Source organism: Barbus barbus, assembly GCF_936440315.1.
Source record: "Barbus barbus genome assembly, chromosome: 48".
Taxonomy (NCBI): domain Eukaryota; kingdom Metazoa; phylum Chordata; class Actinopteri; order Cypriniformes; family Cyprinidae; genus Barbus; species Barbus barbus.
Window position 1 is genome coordinate 1507386 of NC_136726.1, and position 24876 is coordinate 1532261.

The 24876-nt window shown below is 39.9% G+C and overlaps 1 protein-coding gene across 2 annotated transcripts in view; it reads right to left on the reverse strand.

The window, feature by feature from the left end:
• Positions 1 to 24876, reverse strand: part of fanca (FA complementation group A) — a 75852-nt gene that overhangs the window by 23115 nt on the left and 27861 nt on the right. For both annotated transcript variants that reach the window (XR_013783965.1, XM_079412168.1), the window contains exons 27-35: positions 21791 to 21955; positions 21645 to 21718; positions 20653 to 20781; positions 20499 to 20568; positions 15058 to 15215; positions 14882 to 14981; positions 14745 to 14804; positions 14561 to 14665; positions 11957 to 12072 (exon numbers count right to left, since the gene is read on the reverse strand). Coding sequence is in view for 1 of the 2 variants with exons in the window: in XM_079412168.1 (XP_079268294.1) it covers positions 11957 to 12072; positions 14561 to 14665; positions 14745 to 14804; positions 14882 to 14981; positions 15058 to 15215; positions 20499 to 20568; positions 20653 to 20781; positions 21645 to 21718; positions 21791 to 21955 (977 nt within the window). In the remaining variant the exon portion in view is untranslated. The remainder of the gene's footprint in view (positions 1 to 11956; positions 12073 to 14560; positions 14666 to 14744; positions 14805 to 14881; positions 14982 to 15057; positions 15216 to 20498; positions 20569 to 20652; positions 20782 to 21644; positions 21719 to 21790; positions 21956 to 24876) is intronic.

A 24876-nucleotide genomic window follows, 5' to 3' on the forward strand; every position in this document is an offset into this window, starting at 1 on the left:
GCATCAATCAGGAAGTACAAGATCTAAACAACATATTATACAAAACAGCACAAAAGAGTCATTTGACCATTGTTAAACCAAAGAAAAAATGTTTAGATACTGACAAATGGTTTGATTTGGACTGTAAGACTCTGAGAAAAAACCTCAGAAATCTATCAAATCAGAAACACAGACAACCAGATAATCCGGACCTCCGCCTTCATTACTGTGAGGCACTAAAACTATATAAAGCCACACTCCGGCGGAAAAAAGCACAGTTTTTGCAAAACCAGTTTGAAGAAATTGAAAAATCTATAAATTCACACAAATTTTGGGATAAATGGAAATTATTATACAAACCAAATCAAGAAACTCTGGCCATCCAAGATGGGGAGACGTGGAAAACTCATTTCCAAGAATTATATAGCCCAACCCAAATACAACATTTGAATCAAAATGAAATAATTAATAAACTAGACAATTTAGAAAGATCGATTAAAGCGAATCAAAACCCCTTAGATTTCCCCATAACAATGAAAGAATTGGAAGATAAATTACGGGTCCTTGAGCCCAAGAAAGCCTGTGGTGTCGACAGCATCCTGAACGAGATGCTGAAACACACAGAGCAAAGCTTCAAACTGGCCATGCTAAAACTCTTCAATGATGTTCTGTGTGTCGGGTTCTTCCCTGAGATCTGGAACAAGGGCCTCATCAGCCCCGTTCACAAGAACGGAGATAAACTAGACCCCAACAACTACCGAGGCATCTGTGTGAACAGTAACCTGGGGAAGGTGTTCTGTAGCATCTTAAACACCAGACTGTTACACTTCCTTACGAAGCACAATGCCTTGAGTAAATGCCAAACTGGCTTTCTTCCAAAATGTCGCACATCCGATCACATTTTTACATTACAAACACTAATTGACAAATATGTACATCAAAACAAAGGAAAGATTTTTGCTTGTTTCGTTGATTTCAAGAAAGCATTCGATTCAATCTGGCATGAAGGACTATACCTAAAACTTATCGACAGTGGAATAGGGGGAAAATTCTATGATTTGATCAAATCAATGTACACAGCCAGCCATTGTGCGGTTAAAATTGGGAACCAAAGAACCGAATTCTTCCCCCAGGGGCGTGGAGTGAGACAGGGATGCAGTTTAAGCCCCACCCTCTTCAACATCTACATCAACCAATTGGCCAACATATTAGAACACGCCCCCTTTCAAGGTCTCACTCTACACGACACAGAGATAAAGTGTCTTCTCTACGCAGATGACCTGGTCCTCCTGTCGCCCACTGCAGAGGGGCTTCAGGACAGCCTGAATCTGCTGGAGGATTACTGTCAGACCTGGGCCCTGACGGTCAACCTCCAAAAAACTAGAGTAATGATGTTCCAGAAACGCTCCAGATCTCAGGGACCAACACACACATTCACACTATCACACAGAACCATTGAAACCACAAAAACATACACTTACCTCGGCCTGAAAATAACCCCAACCGGTAACTTTGCTTTGGCTGTGAATGAACTCAAAGAGAAAGCTCAAAGGGCTTTCTATGCCATAAAAAGATCCATTAAAATTGACATCCCAATCCAAATCTGGCTCAAACTTTTCAAATCTATAATTGAACCAATTGTTTTATATGGCAGTGAAGTGTGGGGTCCTTCTATAAAATTTGACTTCTTAAATTGGGAAAAACACCCGATCGAAACTCTACATCTAGATTTTTGTAAAAGAATACTTAAAGTTCAAAGAAAAACTCCAAACAACGGATGCAGAGCAGAATTAGGCCAATACCCTCTGCTTCTAAACATTCAAAAAAGAGCCCTGAAATTCTGGAAACACCTAAAAACAAGCGACCCCAACACATACCATTACAAAGCCCTAAAACACCAAGAGCTGAGCGTAAGTAAGAGTCCCCTCCTTCAGCTGGTGCTGAGACTGACTGAGCTCACACACACAGAGATCAGCCAGCCTCAGGACACACACACACTCACACACATTCGGCCCACACACATTATAAACACAGAAAAAGACAAGTACATCACCCATTGGACAAACACCATTAAAAACCAACACAAACTGGAATGTTATTCGGCCCTAAATCGAAAATACACTGTTGCGATCTACCTGAGCGCCGTGAGTGATGTGAGACTCAGGAAAACACTGACGATGTACAGACTCAGTGAACACAGTCTGGCCGTAGAGACGGGCCGGCGCAGACAGACCTGGCTCTCTCGTGAGGACAGACTCTGCTCGCACTGCATCCTGGGAGTGACGGAGACGGAGCTGCACTTCCTCACAGAATGCACAAAATATACAGCTATCAGAGACCAATACTACCCCAAAATTAATAAAATATTCCCCCAATTTAGCACATATAATCCAACCCAAAAACTCGGTTTCATTCTTGGCGAAGAAGCCAAATGTTGTAATATAGCTGCAAGATTTGTAGCATCTTGTCATCTCCTGAGGGACAGCCAGAGAGAAACAAACAGCCAATAAACACACACTCACTCACAGCACAAACACACACACATTACAGCTACACACATCTATATCATCTATACAATGTTCAGTTTCTAAGTTCAGTTGTTACATGATGTCTGTAGTATAATCTTTTATTTATTATTATAATTCATTATTTATTTTATTAACAGTTAGCATTGTTTTGTTTTTGTTATATCTAGCCATGTGTTTATGTAATAATGCTTTTATTTAGTTTCATTATTACTATTATTTTCTATAAGCTTTACTAAATTTTCTATGTTGTTTTAATGCTTTGGCAATACAGAATGTATGTTTTTGTCATGCCAATAAAGCTTTCTGAATTGAATTGAATTGAGAGAGCGTCAGTCACACACTCAGAGAGAGAGAGAGAGAGAGAGAGCGTCAGTCACACACTCAGAGAGAGAGAGAGAGCGTCAGTCACACACTCAGAGAGAGAGAGAGAGAGAGAGCGTCAGTCACACACTCAGAGAGAGAGAGAGAGCGTCAGTCACACACTCAGAGAGAGAGAGAGCGTCAGTCACACACTCAGAGAGAGAGAGAGAGCGTCAGTCACACACTCAGAGAGAGAGAGAGCGTCAGTCACACACTCAGAGAGAGAGAGAGAGCGTCAGTCACACACTCAGAGAGAGAGAGAGAGCGTCAGTCACACACTCAGAGAGAGAGAGAGAGCGTCAGTCACACACTCAGAGAGAGAGAGAGAGAGAGAGCGCGTCAGTCACACACTCAGAGAGAGAGAGAGAGAGCGTCAGTCACACACTCAGAGAGAGAAAGAGTCTTTTTTCCCCATTATTATTTACTTTTATTGTATAGTGTTATTAAAGCTTTGGCAATGTAAAGTTTTTTTCACCATGCCAATGAAGCTTGAAAGAGAGTCGGAGTCTCACACACACAGAGAGAGAGTCAGTCATACACACTCAGAGAGAGAAATCCCTGCTCAAATCCATCCCTATACTTCAGGAGCACTTCATGAAGCTGGAGAGGGACATGGTGCAGCTCAGAGAAACGGTGCTCAAACAGCAGCAGTCACACACATGTGCAGCTCATACTGAACTCCAGCAAACACAGAGACTGACAGCCCTCACCCAGCAGATGAGAACGCTTCAGACGGAGAAGGACAGCTATCAGTGTGAGCTGACCGCACTGAGACTCCAGCTACAGGACAGAGAAAAGTCCACACTAGAGATGAGGCAGCAGCTGAGAGAGATACAGGAGGAGAGAGAGCAGCAGAACAAAGAGATCCAGCCACATCATAATCCAGACGGACACCAACGACCTGCGGAGCCAACAGGACCGAGTGTCTGACTCCCTCAGAGCCGTCGTGGAAAAAGCTAGAGAAACCTTCCCCAACTCAAAAATCACCCTGTCCACTCTACTCCAGAGGAAAGATTTCCATCCCAAAACAATTAATAAAATAAACTCTAGCATCTCCAGACACTGTGCCCTCCTGCCCAACGTACACTTGGCCCACCATCCAGACCTGGACACCGACTGCCTATATGACCACGTCCACCTTTATAAGAACCTGGTACATATTTTTGCAAAGAAACTCAAAGATGTCGCTCTAAACAGGACCAACCAGACAAGTAGAACCAGCTTTAACCCAGCCAACCCAACGAGACACACCTCAGGAAACTACATCCCAGCCAACACCTCATCTAGAGCCCCGACCGGAGCACCGCCCAGACCTTCAGCGCCCAGACCTTCAGCTCTCAGGGGTCCACACAGAGCTTCAGCGCCCAGAGAGTATCCGTACGGACAGAGACTGTCATATAACAGCCCAAACGCTCCAGCGGCTGAAGCCCGACCACAGCAGAGCCCGGCCCAGCCAGACAGACCGAGCTACGCCCAAGCTGTCAGCGGAGGAGCGAGCCGAGCTAACGCGGAACTCCACGACATCCAACACATGCTGAGTATCATCTGCTCTCACTTACTCACACACAGTGGGAAAAACAAAAAACAAAAAAAAACCTTAGATATACCATTTACCAAGCCACATTGTTAGTATAAGTGTACATATAATTTAAAATGGATTTGTTGATGTGTTTGAGTTCCTACCATAACATTACTTCCATCATTCATTATTTTCTTTTACTCTATTGTATTTTTGTATCATTCTCTTTTCTCAAAATGGCAAACAAACCATACCGATTATTTTAAAAGTTTGTGATGAAATCACTTAGTTTTTCTACATGGAATATTCAAGGTCTAAACTCCTCAGTCTTTGGCCTAAAAAGTAGAAATTGTGACTTTATGAAAGAACTTGAAGACATAGATGTCATCATCTTACAGGAGACCTGGTGTAGAGGAGATGTGTTCACTGGCTGTCCCTCGGGATACAGAGAGATAATATTACCATCAGTCAAACTCACATCAGTCACACAGGGGAGAGACTCGGGAGGGATGATCATCTGGATTCAATCTGAACTGGCCATAGAATTAGTTAAGAGAGATCAATACCACCTGTGGCTGAAAATACAAAAAGGATTAATATCAGCATCTCAGCCTGTTTTCCTTTGTGCCATATATATACCCCCCCTCGAGTCTCCGTATTTCCAAGAGGAAACCTTTCAAAACTTTGAACAAGAAATCAGCCATTTCCAGGCCCAGGGAAACGTGCTGCTTATGGGTGATTTAAACGCTAGAACCGGAGAACAATTAGATTTCTTAGAATCACACGGTACCAGATTCATCACTGGCAATAACGACTTGTACCCTTCTTACCCCGCCAGAGAAAACTGTGATCAGACGGTGAACGCTCACGGACGGCAGCTGCTGCAGCTCTGTACATCGTAAACGGAAGACTGCGAGGAGACTCGCTCGGCCGATACACCTACAGCTCAGCTCTCGGTAACAGCACTGTAGATTATACCATCACAGATCTCCACCTTTCCTCTTTGAGAGCATTCACAGTCAAACCCCTGAAACCTTTCTCAGACCACAGCCAAATCACACTCTATATAAAGCAATCTGAAACATCACCCACACCAATTAGGACACTATATCAAATGATCAAAATTATGTCATTCAAATGGACAGAAAACAGCGCCACAAATTACATCAATGCTGTTGAATCTCCAGAAATACAGTCCCTCTTACACTCATTCCAAACACAGGCATACCCTAAAAATCAATTCGGCATCAATCAGGAAGTACAAGATCTAAACAACATATTATACAAAACAGCACAAAAGAGTCATTTGACCATTGTTAAACCAAAGAAAAAATGTTTAGATACTGACAAATGGTTTGATTTGGACTGTAAGACTCTGAGAAAAAACCTCAGAAATCTATCAAATCAGAAACACAGACAACCAGATAATCCTCCGCCTTCATTACTGTGAGGCACTAAAACTATATAAAGCCACCTTATCTCGAATCTAACCTGTAATCCAACCCAAAAACTCCGTTTCATTCTTGGTGAAGAAGCCAAATGTTGTAATATAGCTGAAGATTTGTAGCATCTTGTCATCTCCTGAGAGACAGCCAGAGAGAAACAAACAGCCAATAAACACACACTCACTCACAGCACAAACACACACACACTCACACTCACACTCACAGCACAAACACACACACACACACACACACACACACACACACACACACACACACACACACACTCACACATGTTGGGTTTCCATGTTTTATGGGGACTCTCCATAGGCGTAATGGTTTTTATACTGTACAATCTGTATGTGCTATTGCCCTACACCAACCCTACACCTAAACTTAGCCCTCACAGGAAACATGCTGCATTTTTAGATTTTCAAAAAACTTTATGCTGTATGATTTATAAGCTTGTTTCCTCATGGGGACCAAAAAATGTCCCCACAAGATTAAGATTTACTGGTATTACTATCCTTGTGGGGACATTTGGTCCCCAGGACGTGATGAATACCAGGTGCACACACTCACACACTCACACACTCACACTCACACTCACACTCACACTCACAGCACAAACACACACACACACACACACACACACACTCACACACACACTCACTCACAGCACAAACACACACACACACACACACACTCACAGCACACACACACACTCACTCACAGCACAAACACACAAACACACACACACACACACACACACACACACACAGCACACACACACACACACACACACTCACTCACAGCACAAACACAAACACACACACACACACTCACAGCACAAACACACACACATTACAGCTACACACATCTATATCATCTATACACTGTTACAATTAGTTCAGTTGTTACATGATGTCTGTAGTATAATCTTTGATTTATTTTTATAATTCTTTATTTTATTAATATTTGATTAACACTATTTTATTTATTTATTTTTTTCGCTATATCTAGCCATGTGTTTATATAATAATGCCTTTATTTAGTTTCATTATTACTATTATTTTTACTAAATGTTCAGAAATTCTAAATCATTTTCTGTGTTTTAATGCTTTGGCAATACAAAATGTGTGTTTTTGTCACGCAAATAAAGCTTTCTGAATTGAATCACACACACACACACACTCGGAGAGAAAAGTCATAGGTCAAAACCTATCAACAAAACTAAGACCCTATGAACAACAAAGCATTTATAATATCAAGTTGGAATATTCAAGGCCTGAGATCATCTACCTTTGGCCTCAAAAGCAGAAACACAGATTTCAACTCAGAAATAAAGAATTGAGACATCCTCATCCTGCAGGAGACCTGGAGCAGAGACGGACCCACCGGCTGCCCCAAAGACTACAGAGAACTCCTCATCCCATCTATTAAACTGCCTGGAGTGGCACAAGCAAGAGACTCAGGAGGATGCTTATTTGGTACAGATCAAATCTTGTCCATGCCGTCAAAGTAGCTAAAACAGGACAATTCTATACATGGTTACAAATTAATAGGACAGTCACTGCAACAGAGAAAAACACCTTCCTATGTGCCACTTACATCCCTCCAGCAGAGTCTCCCTATTTTAATGAAGACAGTTTCTCCATTCTTGAAGAAGACATGAATTACTTCCAGTCACAGGGAAGCGTACTGGTCTGTGGAGACCTAAATGCCAGAACAGGTGAAGAACTGGACACACTTAACTCTCAGGGGGACAAACACCTGCCTGGAGGTGACGTCCTCCCCACACCTATACACACACGAAGACACAATTATGATAAAACAACAAACAAAAGCGGAACACATCTGTGTCACACACTAGGTATGCAGTCAATGGCAGACTAAGAGGAGATTCCTACGGTAGATACACCTACAGCTCTCCTTTTGGTAGCAGTACAGTCCACTATTTTCTTACAGACCTTAACCCAAATTCCCTCAGAGCGTTCACAGCCAGCCAACTAAACCCACTATCAGACCATAATAACCCTCTACTTAACCAAGAAACATCTAAACAAACCCAGCTCCACTCACTGAGAAACACGTATCGATGGAAACAAAACAGTAAAGATACATATCTAAGTACAACTGGTCAAACTAAAATTCAAGTCCTACCAGATCAATTCCTTTCCCGCACAACAGTGAAGGTACAAACCTAGCAGCAGACAAGCTGAACAGAATATTTGAGCTCTCAGCAACATTATCACACTTAAACACAAAAAGAGCACATGCCACTGAGAAATGGTTTGACAATGACTGCAAAAGACTTAGGAAAGAAGTAAGAATCCTATCAAACCAGAAACACAGAGATGCTGACAATGAGAACATCCGTCATCTCTATCATGAAAAACTTTAACAATATAGGTATACTGTAAGAAAGAAAACAGAGCAAAACACACTCAAAGAAATGGAAGAATCCTTAGAATCCACCACTTCTGGAAACATTGGAACACACTAAACACATCTTACCATCAAGAACTAGCATCCAGAACAGAGATGTGTGGATAAACCACTTCTCCAGCCTTTTTAGTAATATAGAAAACAATCAGGAACAACATGCACTGTGTGAAAAACTAAGGGTTTTAGAGTCGACCATCAAAGACTACCAGAAGCCTTTAGACTCTCCAGTTACACGAGCTGAACTATTAGACAAAATACAAACCCTGAAAACCCAAACGCCTGTGGTGTCGATGGCATCCTAAAGGAAATGATCAAATACACGGAGCACAAATTCAGATTAGCCATCCTCAAGCTCTTCAATATCATCCTTAGTTCAGGTTTATTCCCCAACATTTGGAACAAAGGCCTAAATCACCCCAATCCATAAAAACAGAGGCAGATTTGACCCCAATAACTAATAACTGATATGTGTAAACAGCAACCTAGGTACACTTTTCTGCAACATCCTAAACAGCAGACTAGCCCATATTCTTAGAGACAGAAATGTCCTGAGCAAGTGTTGCACATCAGACCATATATTATGGGATGATATTAGACTCAAAATGATTAATAGATGCACGCACAGTTCTCCATGTACTGCATACATTTTATGCATGTATCTTACTAACCACAAACAAATGTATTTCAATTTGAGTTGGTGGAATTCAGGATTAAATGTTTATGCAGTGATTTTAACAAATACACACATGTTTGTGTATAAAAATGTTGTGATCTACATTAATATATCATAAATTGCTCATACAAAAAGGAATCCGTGCATTTGTGGATCAGGTGACACACGTGCATTTATTGACATCTTGTTTGCATTAATCTTGTTCGGTTCATTTGGATTTTGAGACTTCATTTTCGCAGTTTGCAGCATTTCACGACGCCCGCACACACAACTACCACTGAACAAAGCCCAGTGCCATTCATTAACGTTTACACCATTTGAGAACTTCGCAAATGTGCATCACTACACTGAAACAAATGCTTTTCAGCCAGTGTCTGCAGAGTTAAGAATTACATCAATGTGCAGCATTTTGTACAAATAGAGACTTATTTTTGAATATAAATGTTATAGTTTGTATTAAACTATCATAATTTGTGCATGCAGCGATTAAAATGTGCATTTGTGGATCAGGTGACGCACGTGCATTAATTCACATCTCTTCTGAGTCGATTCTATTTGATTCATTTAATTTTGAGACTTTCGTTCCGCCCGTTTAGCCTTGCCCAATCCACACACACACAGCTCGCGATCCACACGCAGCTGAGCCGAAGAACATCAGCGACCACTAGATGGCACTAGCCCCAGTAACAACAGTAGCATTTTTAGAGATTTGCTGTTTACACGAAGTGAAAATAGCCATTCTATACATGCTGTAAAAGTAGCAGATATTTGCAATAAGTGTAAATAGTAATTAGACGATATTTATAGGCTACTTATAAACAAATGGCGAATTAGCATTGCCAACTTCATCTTTGTAGCCGATACTGACTCAGAAAACAGTTTAGTAATAAGTAGGCCTAAATAAAATGTGTTCTAGCTATTTTTCAAAAAACATTCATTGTTAATGTTTATGTAAGTTAATGTAATAGTTTAATTAATTGAATATAAACGTGCAATTACTAATGGCTTAAATGAGAAACTATAATAGCCCTTTAATGATAATAATAATAATAAATAATACAAGGAAGGAATAACTGACAACGTGCCGCTGAATTACAGAAAAAAAAACAAAAAACAAACACAAAGGTACCATCAGGACGTTCTTGTTTGGCTAAATTAATATGAGCTATTCTGTGTCCTAAGGCTAGTTAAATTAGAACAAGTTCAATAAAACATGTTTATTATATTTCTACGGGCAGAGTAGAATAGCCAAACCAAAACGAAACAAAGAAAACACAATGTAACATTCATAAAAGTGTACACAATGGACTGAGCACAGGTGACTGGGGCTAGTGCCATCTAGTGCTCGCTGATGTTCTTCGGCTCAGCTGCGTGTGGATCGCGAGCCGTGTGTGTTGCGAAGTTCTCAAATGGTGTACACGTTAATGAATTGCACTGGGCTTTGTTCAGTGGTAGTTGTGTGTGCGGGCGTCGTGAAATACTGCAAACTGCGAAAATGAAGTCTCAAAATCCAAATGAACCGAACAAAATGAATGCAAACAAGATGTCAATAAATGCACGTGTGTCACCTGATCCACACATGCACGGATTCCTTTTTGCATGAGCAATGTATGATATATTAATGCAGATCACAACATTTTTATACACAAACATGTGTGTATTTGTTAAAATCACTGCATAAACATTTAATCCTGAATTCCACAGACTCAAATTGAAAGACATTTGTTTGTGGTTAGTAAGATACATGCATAAAACTTATGCAGTACATGGAGAACTGTGCGTGCATCTATTAATCATTTTGAGTCTAATATCATCCCATAATATATACACTCTCCATACCTTAATCCATAAGCAAATCAACCAAAACAAAAGAACAATCTTCTCATGCTTTATTGACTTCAAAAAAGCTTTTGACTCCAGTTGGCATGAAGGTCTTTTTCTTCAATTAATTCAGTGCGGCATCGGAGGAAAAACACATGACATCATCAAATCAATGTACAAAAACAACAGATTTGCTGTTAAGATTGGTAACAAACACACAGAATTCCTCCCTCGGTGTCGTGGAGTGAGACAGGGCTGCAGCTGAAGTCCTACCCTGTTCAATATCTACATGAGTTAGCCAGGGCTCTGGATCAGTCGTACTCTACTACACACTGAAGTCAAATGCCTCCTGTTTGCTGGGTCTACAGCAGCATCTAGACCTCCTGCACAGCTTCTGGCAGTTAACCCCAAAAAGACAAACATAATGATTTTCAGAAAAAGACCCAGCAACCAAGACCAACAGACCCAACTATGCAAAGGTTTGCTCCGAGTACAGCGCAAAACCCCAAATAATGCCTGCAGAGCATTAGGATTATACCACTTATAATCACAATTCAAAAAAGGGCCATTAAATTCCATGCCCACCTAAAAAACAGTGATAAACAGACCCTCCATCACAAAGCCCTGAACTGCCAAGAGCTGACACCAGAGAGAAACGGCCTCAGCCAATCGGTCTTAGAGCTGACTACACAAACCACAGCATGTCTGACTGAGAATAACAACTTAGCCAGACCAAACCAAATCATTCAAACACAAAGAAAAATACCTACAGCATTGGAGGGCTGTTGCTGTTGTGGCGCAGATATTACTAATTTTGACAAAGAACAAAAATTTGCATCCTAACTCAAGCTACTAATACTAATTACTAAAAGTAACAATTATTAACATTATCAGACAACACAAACCTGTTTCTTGATTTAAAACAACAAGCACAAACTAAGAAATACATTTTTCTATTAAGATATTTATTTTGAAGGGAAATTAACAGTCTGGTTTCTACAACTTCACTTTGGAGCAAATATCTGGCTTTAAGCTTCAAATAAATCAAGATTTGACATTTATCGTAATAATTATCGATATCGATTGATATAAAAAAAATAAAATAGGATTTGGCCAATTCCTTTGGCCATATGGCCCAGCCCTACTTCACACAGAGCCAGACTGAGCACGGTGACATCACACTCACCGTCTGCTCCAGCGGTGGCTGTCCTCCAGCATCTGCAGCTGATCCGGCAGAGCGTCCCGTCCCGTCAGACGCTTCCACTGCGAGCGGAGCACAGGCCACAGGCGCGCCCACCAGCGCTGTGACACACACAGTATTAGATCCCTTTCCACAAAAGTGCTTTTAGGAAAGGATTTGATCAATGATCAACCTAGATGTGCTCTGATTGACAAAAACCTGGTTAAAACCAGATGACTACATTACTTTAAACGAGTCCACCCCCCAAGATTACTGCTATAAACATGAGCCGCGTCTAAAAGGTAAAGGGGGAGGTGTTGCTACAGTTTATAGCAATATTCTCAGTATTTCTCAGAGGGAGAGCTTCAAGTATAACTCGTTTAAAGTTATGGTGCTTCATATAACGTGTAATGATAAATCCTGTGACGTTTGTATTGGCCACCAGGGCACCATATGGATTTATATATCTAGCAGATACGGTTGCTCCTTTACGCTCAAGCAAGATTAAGGAAGAGTCCAACAGCGTGGTATAATGAGCAAGCTAAATAATCTGCCAGTGGTGTAAACTAAATCTTGTTTTCTATTTGAAATAAGTTTATTTTGCTTAACCCATTGGCAGATTATTTAGCTTGTTTCAAGCAAAAACTTAATTTTGACTTGGTTATTTTTTTCTGAAAACAAGACAATTTTTACTTGTCTAGAAAATCCTCCTTGATTAAAATTTTAATTTTTTTGATATTTTGTCTTGTTTCCAGCCAAAATATCTAAGTAAGAAAAGCATTTTTTGCAGTGAACCAAGAATTATGACCATATTACCCCAGTTCTTTCAACTCTGCACTGGATCCCTATTAAACATTGTATGAATTTCAGTGGAGACCATGTCACCGAGATGAGCCCAATCTGGCACCAAATATCGATATTTTAATTAATATAATAAGGTGCTCTAAATAGATTTCCCTGTTCACAGCGTCTAAATGCGTGGAAATCGCAGCCGCGCCATTCCAGCTTCTTTCCAAAAGCATATGCATGTATATACACACACACACACACACACACACACATATATACACACACACACACACACACACACACACACACACACACACACATATATACACACACACACACACATATACATACATATATATATATATATACACACATATATGTGTGTTTATGGAGTGGACCGATTAAGTTATTGCAGAGCGCATATTCATGAGTAGCCTAACCTCTCCGCTGGGATCGCAGGTGGATTTCCCTCACTTTATGAGTGAGAGAGCGCCGCTGGTGCGTCCAGTTTTATGTGAACAAAACTGGATGCTCTCCCTCGGTCTCAGATATTACAAGTGCAACGACCGGCGGAAACACAAATCTGCACCTATGGCATTGAGGACGAAACAAAACCTTGTCAGAGCCACAACGCGGCGCAGAAGTGTGCAGTATGTGCTTGCCGCGCGTCTACACTTGAAATAATGAACCCGAGCGCTCAAAAGACGCGATGTGAACGGCTATTTCTTCATGTGGGGCTCCGGTTTTATGATGAGGAGAAAGTTTGAGAAAGCACTCCAGGTACATTTTGAAATGTACCAGGTTCATATCTATCTAGCAGTTAAATGTGTTTGTTTACAAACAGAGAAAGAAACGTGTAAGCTAAGCTTTTAATAAGTCCAAGAATAAAATGTTAAAACTGACTTGCAGAATAGTTTTTTTTTAACAGTATGGACTTGAAGAAAGAAAACTTGCACTTAACCTTTTCACAGGCATTTTGTTTAGACAGATATGCGATGGATCAGAATTTTGTAGAAATATGGATTATCGCTGTATTGTGATATTATCGTGAGCCATGTATCGTGAGGTCCCCTGCGATTCCCACCCCTACTACAGGAGCTTTCATGCGTGCTAGATATCAAGAGTTCAGATCCCTGAATCAGAGCCGTTACAAGGATGCATTGTCCACCTCGGGGTTTTTTTGGCAATCTAGCAACCCTACGCACACACTCGCTCTTTATTGTGTAAGCGATGATCTGAAATCACCAACAAGCTGGAGTTCAGCGATCTGAATTAAAGTGCCACACAGCCAGTGTGTGATCTGTCATCAGAGCTCAACTCTATTGTGTGCTTACTCAACCGCTCTTGTTTTAATAGAGAATCAAAGGGATATTGCTATGTGGAATTACTATCAGTCATTTGACATAAGATTTTTCGTCTTTGTTTTTTACCGTTTTCATAATGTAGACGGGGATATAAGCCTTTGATATTAATCTATAAAGAATAAAAAGCCTATAATAAATCAGTTCACTAGATGAGGTAAAATAAAGCACGCGTATGAGTCGACATTTCATTAATTTGTGCTTACTGGTGAAATGCAAATGTCATTAATCATTACGATTATAGTTGTCTTGTTTTTGAGTAAGACTAAAAGTAAATTAAACGCTGCTTTACGGTTAATCTTATTGCTAAAATGTCAAGTTTTCATTGACTAAAACGCAGAGACTTTTAGTCGACTAAAACCAAATAGGATAAGATTGACTAAATATGATAAAAACAAGAACATTTAACAGCACTAAGACTAAAATTGAAAATAGCTGACAAAATGAACAGTAGTTTTACCGCGGCGGACAGCAACAGCAGCGGACACTCAGTGCTGAAGAGAGACAGACACGCGTCCACCGCCTCAGCCGGACGATCACAGCTCACACCGCAGCTCACGACCGCCTGAAACACACACACACACTATCTGAACAGTGTGCACAAACGTTCAGCGCTGCCTTCGTCCTGAGAGAGCGTCACATACTTTGAGAAAGTGAGCCGTGAGGTTGAAAGGCAGAAGACCGGCATCACCGCACGCTGTCCTCTGAGACACAAAACACACTTTACTCACACACCACTCACACAACAGATCACGCGTTATGCTGAGGTGATGATGGGCACCTGAACATGACTGATGTACTTCATCATTCGCTGGCAGTCCAGAGTTCTTCTTCCTGTTCTGACACTCAGCAGCAGGGCAGGAGGAACCAGCACCAGAATCCTGTCAGACATAACACTGATCACAGAGCTGATCTCAGAGACGCTCTCAGAGCCACCCACACATGACCTGCTCCTACCAGCTGATGTCCTGAAGGGTCAGCTGAAGGGTCAGCTCGCGTCCAGTGCCGTCAGGGTCAGGGGTCACTGCGCACCTGCTATCAATCACATCCCACAGGAAGTGAGTCGTCTCTTCTGATGTGCTCTGCTGAGTAATCGCCACTTCGTACAGTAATGCCTGCAGAGAGATCAGAGTCAGAAACTGGTATCATGTATAATTCAAGTATAACTCGTTTGAAGTTATGGTGCTGCGTATAACATTATCTAGAGAAACACGTGTTAGTGATAAATTGTTGATTTCAAATCCATGTTGAAAAGATGCATAAGGATCAGCATTCATAGACATTCTGAACTCTATTGGGATTAGACAACACGTTTCAGGACCTACTCATTGTTGAAATCATACTCTAGATTTAATACTGTCACATGGAATTGATGTTAGTGGTGTTGAAATTCTGCAGCAAAGCGATGATATCTCAGATCATTATCTAGTCTTGTGTAAACTCCATTTAGCTAAAACTGTAAATTCTACTCCTTGTTACAAGTATGGTAGAACCATCACCTCTACCACAAAATACTGCTTTATAATAATCTTCCTGATTTATCTCAATTCCTCAGCATATGCAACAGCGCAGAAAAACTTGATGATGTAACAGAAACTATGGACTCTCTCTTTTCTAGCACTTTAGATACGGTTGCTCCTTTACGCTTAAGGAAGATCAAAGAAAAGAGTCCGACTCTGTGGTATAATGAGCTCACTCGCACCCTAAAGAGAGCAGCCCAGAAAATGGAGCGCAACTGGAGGAAAACAAAACTAGAGGTATTTCGTATAGCTTGGCGGGAAAGTACCCTATCCTACAGAAAAGCATTAAAAACTGCTAGATCTGATTAGTTTTCGTCTCTTCTAGAAGAAAACAAACAAACAAAAAACAAACCAAGTATTTATTTAATACAGTGGCTAAATTAACAAAAAATCTAACATCAGCAGGTGCAGACATTACCCAGCAGCACAACAGTAATGACTTTATGAACTACTTTACTTCCAAGATCGATTCTATCAGAGATAAAACTGTAATCATGCAGCCGTCAGCAACAATAATCGCATCAGATACTATACTGATACTATAGATCCCCTGAGGAACACATTCTCTACTATAGGAGGGGAACAATTGTATAAACTTGTTAAATCATCTAAACCAACAACATGTATGTTAGACCCTATTCCATCTAAACTACTAAAAGAGCTGCTTCCAGAAGTCCTAGATCCTCTTCTGAATATTAATGTGTCTTTAGGATAATGTAGCCACCCGGATCCAGATCAGATGGTGGATCAGCACCTAGAGACGACCTCTACAGCCCTGAACGTCAGCGGAGACCAGAACACCGAGATGAGCCCCAGAGACTTATCCCCAGTGAAGACCCTGTCTCCTAGACGGCCATCAGGAGAAGACCACGGGAACCAGATGAGTCGGCCTGTCGCGATCCATCAATTTTAGTCAACTATTCGATTTTTACAAATCATCAACTGCTCGCGTCGACTAAGCGGCCAAATACCGGAAGTGGTGCATTTCACAGACGAGAATCCATAAAACACATTATTAGACTATTTTCCAAGGCTGCATGATATATTAAACCCATTTAAAAATCATAATTAAGCATAATTGTGAATTCACAAACGCTATGATTTAATTAAATAATTATATGTGATGCAGTTCACACAGTATATGGTCTTTAATTATGTCCATGCGTGTAGTTAAGCTTGTGCGTCTCACAGCGGCTCCGTTCACAGCAGCTCCACAGAAACTGTTATTATTTACATGAGGAGCGTCTCAAACTCATCTCTGCATGCTGTTCTGAGTTTGGGTTTATTATAACCTTCATCTGGGAACGCAACGTGTGCCTTTTCATCAGATTTATAAGGTACATCATTTATAAATCTACACAAACACAGGAGAATACATCGAGATTTCAAAATAAAAGCACAACCCCTCACTCTGAGTTACACGGATAGATCTCCACATATTCATATAATTACAGCGGCTATAGCATCTCTGTCCTAAAGAGATGGCCCTATTAAAGATTAAGTGTATGTTTGAATTAAATGGTGCTTGGTCAGTATTAAACAGTAATGTGGCCGCTGGCGCTCCTGCAGGGCTTTGTTGTGATGCATAATCTACATTAGCTCTATGGTTTATAATACATGTATTTTAACAGTTTTGTTCAATAAAACCATATCATTTCTTGCTTTTGATACTTTATTTGAACTAATTATTGCATCATTGCTATTATACATGTACTTTAAGTCATTTTAAAAGCTAGCAATAACATCTATTTTTATTACCACAAAAGAAACTAGTTATAATTATAGGGCCCTATGGCCCGTTATTTCCAAATTTAGTTTTTTTCCATTTAAATTGTTCTATACTCCATTTAAATGGTTAAATGACTGCTTCTTGCACGCTATGCTGCATTTTACTTTTGCTTTAATAAAAAAGGATTTCATTTGGTTTAATAAAATATTCTTAAGTAAAATGGTTGATTTTTGGTGGGAAATGAATCGTTTAAATCGATTACTCAATAAATGAGTTGATAGATCAATCCAAATAAACCGTTGTTAGTGGCAGCTCTACAGAGGAGTACTCTGCACAATCTGACTTTGCTGCAGCCTAGAATTAAACTGCTGGTTTCGTCTGGCAAGAGGAGAACGAATGAGAACTTCTCATTAAATACACTTCAAGCGAAATCAAAGAACGAACCGATATGATGCAATATGGAAAACAAAATCAGGCGGGCAGTTCGATACAGCTCAAAGCAAACTGTCTGGGGGAGTTTTGGCTGCTAAACGCCTTTGAGCTACCACGGGTTCGTGGCGATTACGCAATCGGTGGGTGTGTTCTGGCGCTCCACCTTCTTCCATGCGCAATTTCTTTTTCCCGGTTCGTTTCTCATTCAACAAAGGTCAGGTGGGAGAACAACATCTCCAAGTCACTAACAACAGAAATACACTGTCGAATAGCTCAGCTGCCACAAATATACCCGCACCAGTACGATCACTCACGGAGACTTTAACGATTCAGAGAAAGCATTTCATTCCTAGAAACAAAGCACAACGAAGCTTGGTGTTGACGACCCGGAGTTATGCAAAAAGCAACGAAGAGAAACATCAGATGCACGATTTCCAAAGCCATGAAAAGAATGAGTAAAGATAATGTAGCAATACCAAATACATGCGTTTCAAATAAATATTATAACATACTGCTGCTGCTGCTCTTCTTTCCATAAGCAAATTTAAAAAGGTATAAAATAAAAGTGAAATGCCAAAAGAACATACAATATACCTTTCTTTTTATCAAATTATGACAATATAAAAGTGTAATAATGTATCCAGTTTAATAAAAGAGCTAGATACATCATCATTGCATCGTTGTTGTGTTTGGGGCATTAGAGCGTGACATGAACCTACACCCCGCCTCCAGCAGCGCAGGCGTGTTGGAAAACAGTATACCGGCGCTCTGCCTCGTCCAAGAACGAAAGCGAACGTCATTTGAAGTATATCGGGGCCTTAATTCAGCAGAACCTACACTCAAAAAAATTATTTTCCAACACTGTTCAGTTTATTTAAAAAAATAATTTTCATTTAACACAATTATGTTAGGTTTCCCATTTATACAATTGCATTGTGCTAAACTGACTTGAAACAGTTGCGTTTTGACTCAACTCAATATTTTCAATTTGAAGGAACATAAATTATTTTACTTTTGTAACTAGCAAGTGGATTTCCCCTTCCCATCATGCTTTGCACGGCTGGATAAGGAGAGTAAATCTTGAAATAAAATGTTATTTCAGGCATTTTTATTAAGATGATAACATTGTGAGACTTGTTAATGTTTAATGCTCTTTTATGTTTGTATTTAAAAGAGTTTCTGGTATGTTAGTGTTTTTGGGGGGTTACCATTGTGGTAAAGTGTAGAGCATGTGTTTGGGTTGAGGACCTGCTAATGCTTACATGAAGTAAAGTTGTTTACATTTTTAGAAAACGACTATGGGCATACCACAGATGTACCTATACCATGTTTTGCTATGCCTAGCAAGTTGGATAATGCCTAAAATTAAATAAATTCAGCAATAATGTATTCATGTAGAAGGATCTCTGCCTGATTATAATTAAACTTCATCAATGTATCACTTTCATTTAAACTATATGTGATCATATTGAGTTGGCCCGACTCAATAACATTTCATGGCATGAATTAGTTTTTTATGAGTTGGGGCTACACATATTTATTGGATGGAAATCCTGCCCTTAATTAAATTGAGTTCATTCAATGAATTATTTTTTAGTAGGAATGACAAAAACAAATTTTTGTAGTCTTCACTGAAGGAATTTAAGTTTATACAACGAGATTACAGCAAATCATTTCAAACAAATTAGATTTTGTTGGAAAAATGTAATTAAATTTCGTGGAAAAGTTTACCATATTTTTTTAAGTTCATTCAACAACTTTTTTTTTGAGTGTAGTAACATGGACAGTGCTGACCGAGCAGCCACTGGAAACAGAGCAGTGCTGTGTAGTGACGGACTACTTTTAATATATTCACGCATTCAGATGCACTTAAAATTAGATTTTATTTAAATAGGGCTGTCAAACAATAAAATCACATCCACAATAAGTTTGTTTACATAACGTGCGTGTACTGTGTATTTATAATATACTGTATATATAAATACACAAAGTATATGTATTTTTTAAATTTACATGTATATATTTATATTCATATAATTTATATATAAATGTAATAAACATTAAATTTTTCTTAAATATATACATGCATGCGTGTGTGTGTGTGTATATATACATAAATATACACAGTATACACACGTTATGTAAACAAAAACTTAAGACGGGAATAATCGTGATTCATCATTTGACAGCACTAGTTTTTCATGAGTTCACTTGCATATAATAAATAATAACGTTTATGCGTACATGGCGTGCTGTCCGAGGGGAGGCTCCGAGCTCAGAACTTTGAACCTGTAAAGTTACCTGTACTGTAATAAATGATATATCAATTAGCCCTGTATCATGTCTATACTTTATTACCTGGAGAAGATTTGAAAAACAAACTATATATAGTCGAAATCATTTATTGTCTTCATGTTTGATCAGTTAAGGTTTATACTTGTCCAGCTTGGCTACAGGGATAGTGGGATACCTTTGTCCATATTAGGGATTTCCTGGCACGTCAAAAGTTATTACTGTATTATGGAGTCCCTTTTGGACTTCCTGTGCGAGAGCGCCCTCACAAGGAGAACTGAATGTGAAATTTAATGCAGGTGGCCAGAGGTGTAGAAAATCTGCATGACCACCAATGCAAACACATGGACAAGAGGAAGTGTGACATGTGGCAGTCTAGAACATCTGTAAGGGAAATCTGGAGAGAGACTGAAATAAAGCAGCACCTGTAGGATAGACAGTAGGTCAGGCAGACAGCTGTCTGTGTGCTGAGGGGAGCTTCCTCCTGTCTGGCACCTGCACACACACACACACACACACACACACACAGTTAGACGACGCAGGACTGTGACTGTGCTGAGACGGGTGTGAGGCACTCACGCTGTGTGCCGGTCCAGAACGGCACTGATGATGTGAGCGCAGAGTCCAGTCACATCTCCTTCACAGCCGCCGTCATGCTGAGACATGGGCAGATAGTATTGTTCACAAGCCCACTGCTCGTACTCCTGCCTGAATCAGACACACACACACACACACACACACACACGTGCGCGCTGTGCTCACCTGCTGCTTGTGCTACAGCTATTTTAACACGCAAATCTACAATAGGGCTGTAACGGTACACATCATATTTTCGGCACGGGTCTTTCGGTTCGGTACACATGTGGAACTTCATTGGAAACTTCCAGTTTCATACATTGTTACTTTTGATAAGAAACAAAGCCTCATCTTTCAAATTGTCCATTTTTTTCAGGAAATAAATGTTTTGGTGCTTTTTGACGTGGTGCGACAGATTGCTGTATAAACGCCTCGGTTCAAACGGCAGTGCGATCATCCCTTCCTCAGTCATCAGTGTCCACAGCTCGTCAGTTCTCTGGAGAAAATTAACTCGAGAGGTGCAGTTTGTGAAATATTAGACATAGTAATATACAGTATACTCGTTATATTTCACTTTACCCGTTAGTGGTGTCAAGATCATTAATTATACTTGAATTGATTTAAAGAGAGCAATTTGTTCAGTAAACCACTGTTTAATAATAAAAAGAGTTGTTTTGTGTTTAGTTTTTCCCCTGCTGTACTGAAACCATACCGAACCGTCATGTTTGTGTACCGTCACACTCCTATCTAACATAAAATCATCACCACTGCAGCGGTAAACTGTGTTTGAGTTTTTAGAAATTATTTGTAAACAATTCAAAACATCTGTACAAACGCCACATAAAATGTCTATGTAATAATCATATCTTCTCCCTCCTGCTCATGTGGAAATCTGTTACAGTCAGTCAAACATCAGCACATCAGAGGTCCAGTGTTCAGAGACCTGTCCTGCTGAGATCACAGGTCTACAGCACATCTGGATGTGTATGGTTTACCTCTCTGGATCTGTCAGCGCGTCTCGACTCCGCTGAACATGGAGCTCAGATGAGAGCCACTCTGAGAGAGAGAGCTGATGAAGAGTGAGAGCAGAGATCAGCACAGAGCATCTCCACACACTGCAGCCGTGCGGCTCGGACCGTACCTGATACTGCGGCTGCTCCTTCAGCGACCGGATCTGAGCGCTTCTCCACAGAGCCAGCGCAGAGTCTCTGACCCCTCCAGAGAGATCAGTGCACAGATCTGACCCCTGCTCATCACTCATGTGTGCTCGAGTCTCCGGGACGAGTCTGGCCATCACATACTGGGCCTGGACACACACACACACACACACACACTGATGAGTGTCCTAAATGATCACGGTTATCAGTATTATAACAGTGTTTTTAAAATGTGCTGGAAATGTTCAAAAAGCTAATTGTTTCACCAAGTTTTACATTTACCATAAATAAAATTATTTTGTTTGCATAAACACCAAAACAATAATATTACCAGTGATGTCTGGATTTTAAAATGTTCAAACAAAACTTTCGAAAAGGTTTTTTTTTTTAATGTAAACTTCACATTTCAGCCTTTCAAATAAAGAAAAGGGGCAAGTCAAAACGATAATTGCTAAATCAATGACTATATACATTTTATCTGCTCCATAAATAGTTCTAGATAACTTATCCAAATAGTTTAAGTGTGTAAAATCCACATAAGCTTGTTTTCCACCAACAGCTCATAAATTCGAGCAGGGCATGTAGATCCGGTCTGTGTTTAGTCCAGACAGAAACTGCACAGAGCAGCAGCGGCTCGCCCATAGAGGGCGCTGACCTCCCTGCCAGTTTTTTATTTTTATTTATTTAATAATAAGAAGTTTTTAATAATCTCTCATTTTGAAAACTGATCTGTGTTAATGACATGCTATGAATGGTTTTACTTTAGAATGTGTTTAGAGCTCTCCAGAATGATGTTTGCATTCACTTCATGTTGGTGTAGTAGTAGCCAATAGGCTGTCTCCCTGGGCGCCAGTTCGCTCAGCCCTACAGTGCTGGAATTTAAGCCAATGCTTCCCCTGTTGCTACGCAAAAACGTTTATATTTTGCCAATCATCGTCGTCGAATTTTATGGTTTGGGGGCTCTGAAAATATCGGCCGTAGTACCAAGATTAGAGCAGTGCACCTGCTGCGCGGGACGTTTACCTCAGAGGAGCGCGAGTGCAGTATGGCAGCGCCGGCGACGTCCAGTAGCATTCATGTAGTCGTGGGAGTTAAGCTAGCCCCAAACTCAGTTAAATCTCTACACCTGTATCCCTTCGAAAGAACAACATTAGCGGAAAAACTAATTGTAAAAGAACTTGGACCAGACAAGCCAGAGGTGAATATAACCCAACAGGCGCGAGAAAAGGAGAAAACCTACCAGAGAACCTTTTCCCGAGGTCGGTTCGATCGAAAGGTTTGGCTTACTAGCTGTGGTTACGCCAATGCTATCTTTTGCTTCCCTTGCTTACGGTTTAAAAATTACTGAACTGAAATATACGAGCTTGATAAAAATGATCATTCTAGAAGAAAATGTCAGATGGCACTTAGAGGCTTTTGCATCTGAACTCTTCATACATATATATATGAACCCAGAATGCACTGCAACATGCTTTATAATGGTCACCATTGTTGGAATTCACAGGCTGATTCTTGATGTCTGTGTGTCTCTTTTTTTGTATAAGAGAAACTTTTTAGAAATTATTTGGATTACATTGTAAAAGTTAAAAATACTATGCCGTGCAAGGCCAGTGCTGCTATAATTAATAAAGTTAACCTAACTCAGAAATGGGACTCTATATGAGTTCAGTGATTCAGGTCAAATGATTATAATAATAATAATAATGATGTTAAAACACAACCACCACCATCAGATCACCTTTACTCTGTGTTCATCTGGCTGTTATAACTCATGTACAGCAGCCAAGAGCCCAACTAAAACACACACTGATCTCCACAATGGTGATTTAAATGATGGTTTCTCCTTCAGTGATTCTGCTTGTTAACATCAGTTGTCTTCAATGTTGGCAATAAAAAAAGAAAGAATTCTTAATTCAGATATTTCTGTTTAAAAACATTTTTTTGTAAATTTGACTCATTTTAAATGGTTAACTTTTAAGGAATTAATTCGATTAATTACTCAATTCTAATTTGTTAAATGTATTTAATAATATTGCTTGTAATCTGTTGGCACAGTTTTGAGTGAATATAGCGTATTGATTTTTCTGCTGTCCTTCTCTTACTCACTCAGTCTCTCTCTCACTCACAGTCACATGTTTCACACACATTTGCCATTAAAATAGTGATCTCAATAGGAATGTAACTGTATGTTTGTTTCGAAGTTCTGAGCTGGATTACTGTGTTTCATACTAGTTAAAATGTTAAAATAATTGTTCTTCTCATACTTGGTGTTCTTCAAGAATGTTGTCCCACGCTTTCTTTGAGAGCCTTCTCTCTTTCTCTAGTATCAACACAGACTGTTATCCATTATCCAATTTGTCTACAGTGAACTTTAAAGATATGTAGTCTACAGCTGGGGATTGATTAAAGAACTAGATTGTTGTATTTCCTATAATAATTTATCGTTATGCGTTTGCACTTTTTCTATCTGGACACGGAGCATAATAAACATTATCATTACCTGTGAAACTGTTGATTTCTACATGGCAGTTCAAATAATATTGTCTTTTTAGACCATTGGTATTGACTGGTTTGAGTTATTTCATTGGTATAAGCAAGGGACATGGGTGGCCTAAACTGCACCAGAATGCAGGAAATCACATCTATGAAATTAACATTTTTCTGGGGGAGGAGCCCCCAGACCCCCCGCACAAACAGCCCCACCTACAATATTTTTCACCAGCCGCCACTGGCACAGAGGCTGAATGTGAATGTAAGTCTCTATAAATCCACTCTCTGACAGCAGGTGGCGCTGATGGAGCAGCAGAATTACAGCTGGGATTAAAACACTACTTTATTAGGTATTACATGGAGCAAAGATGCCATCGAATCTTTTCTGAAGACCTTCAGAGGTACATTTATAGAATTAAAACCTCCCTGCTTTTCTGCTGTGTTTTCACTCAAGTTTAAACTACTCTGCAAACATCAGACTGTTACTGAAAACTGTGCTTTATGCTGGACAGTATTTATTTATTCTCAACTGTTCAAATCGCAGTAATCGAATATACTACTAACCGTGGGGAATTTGATC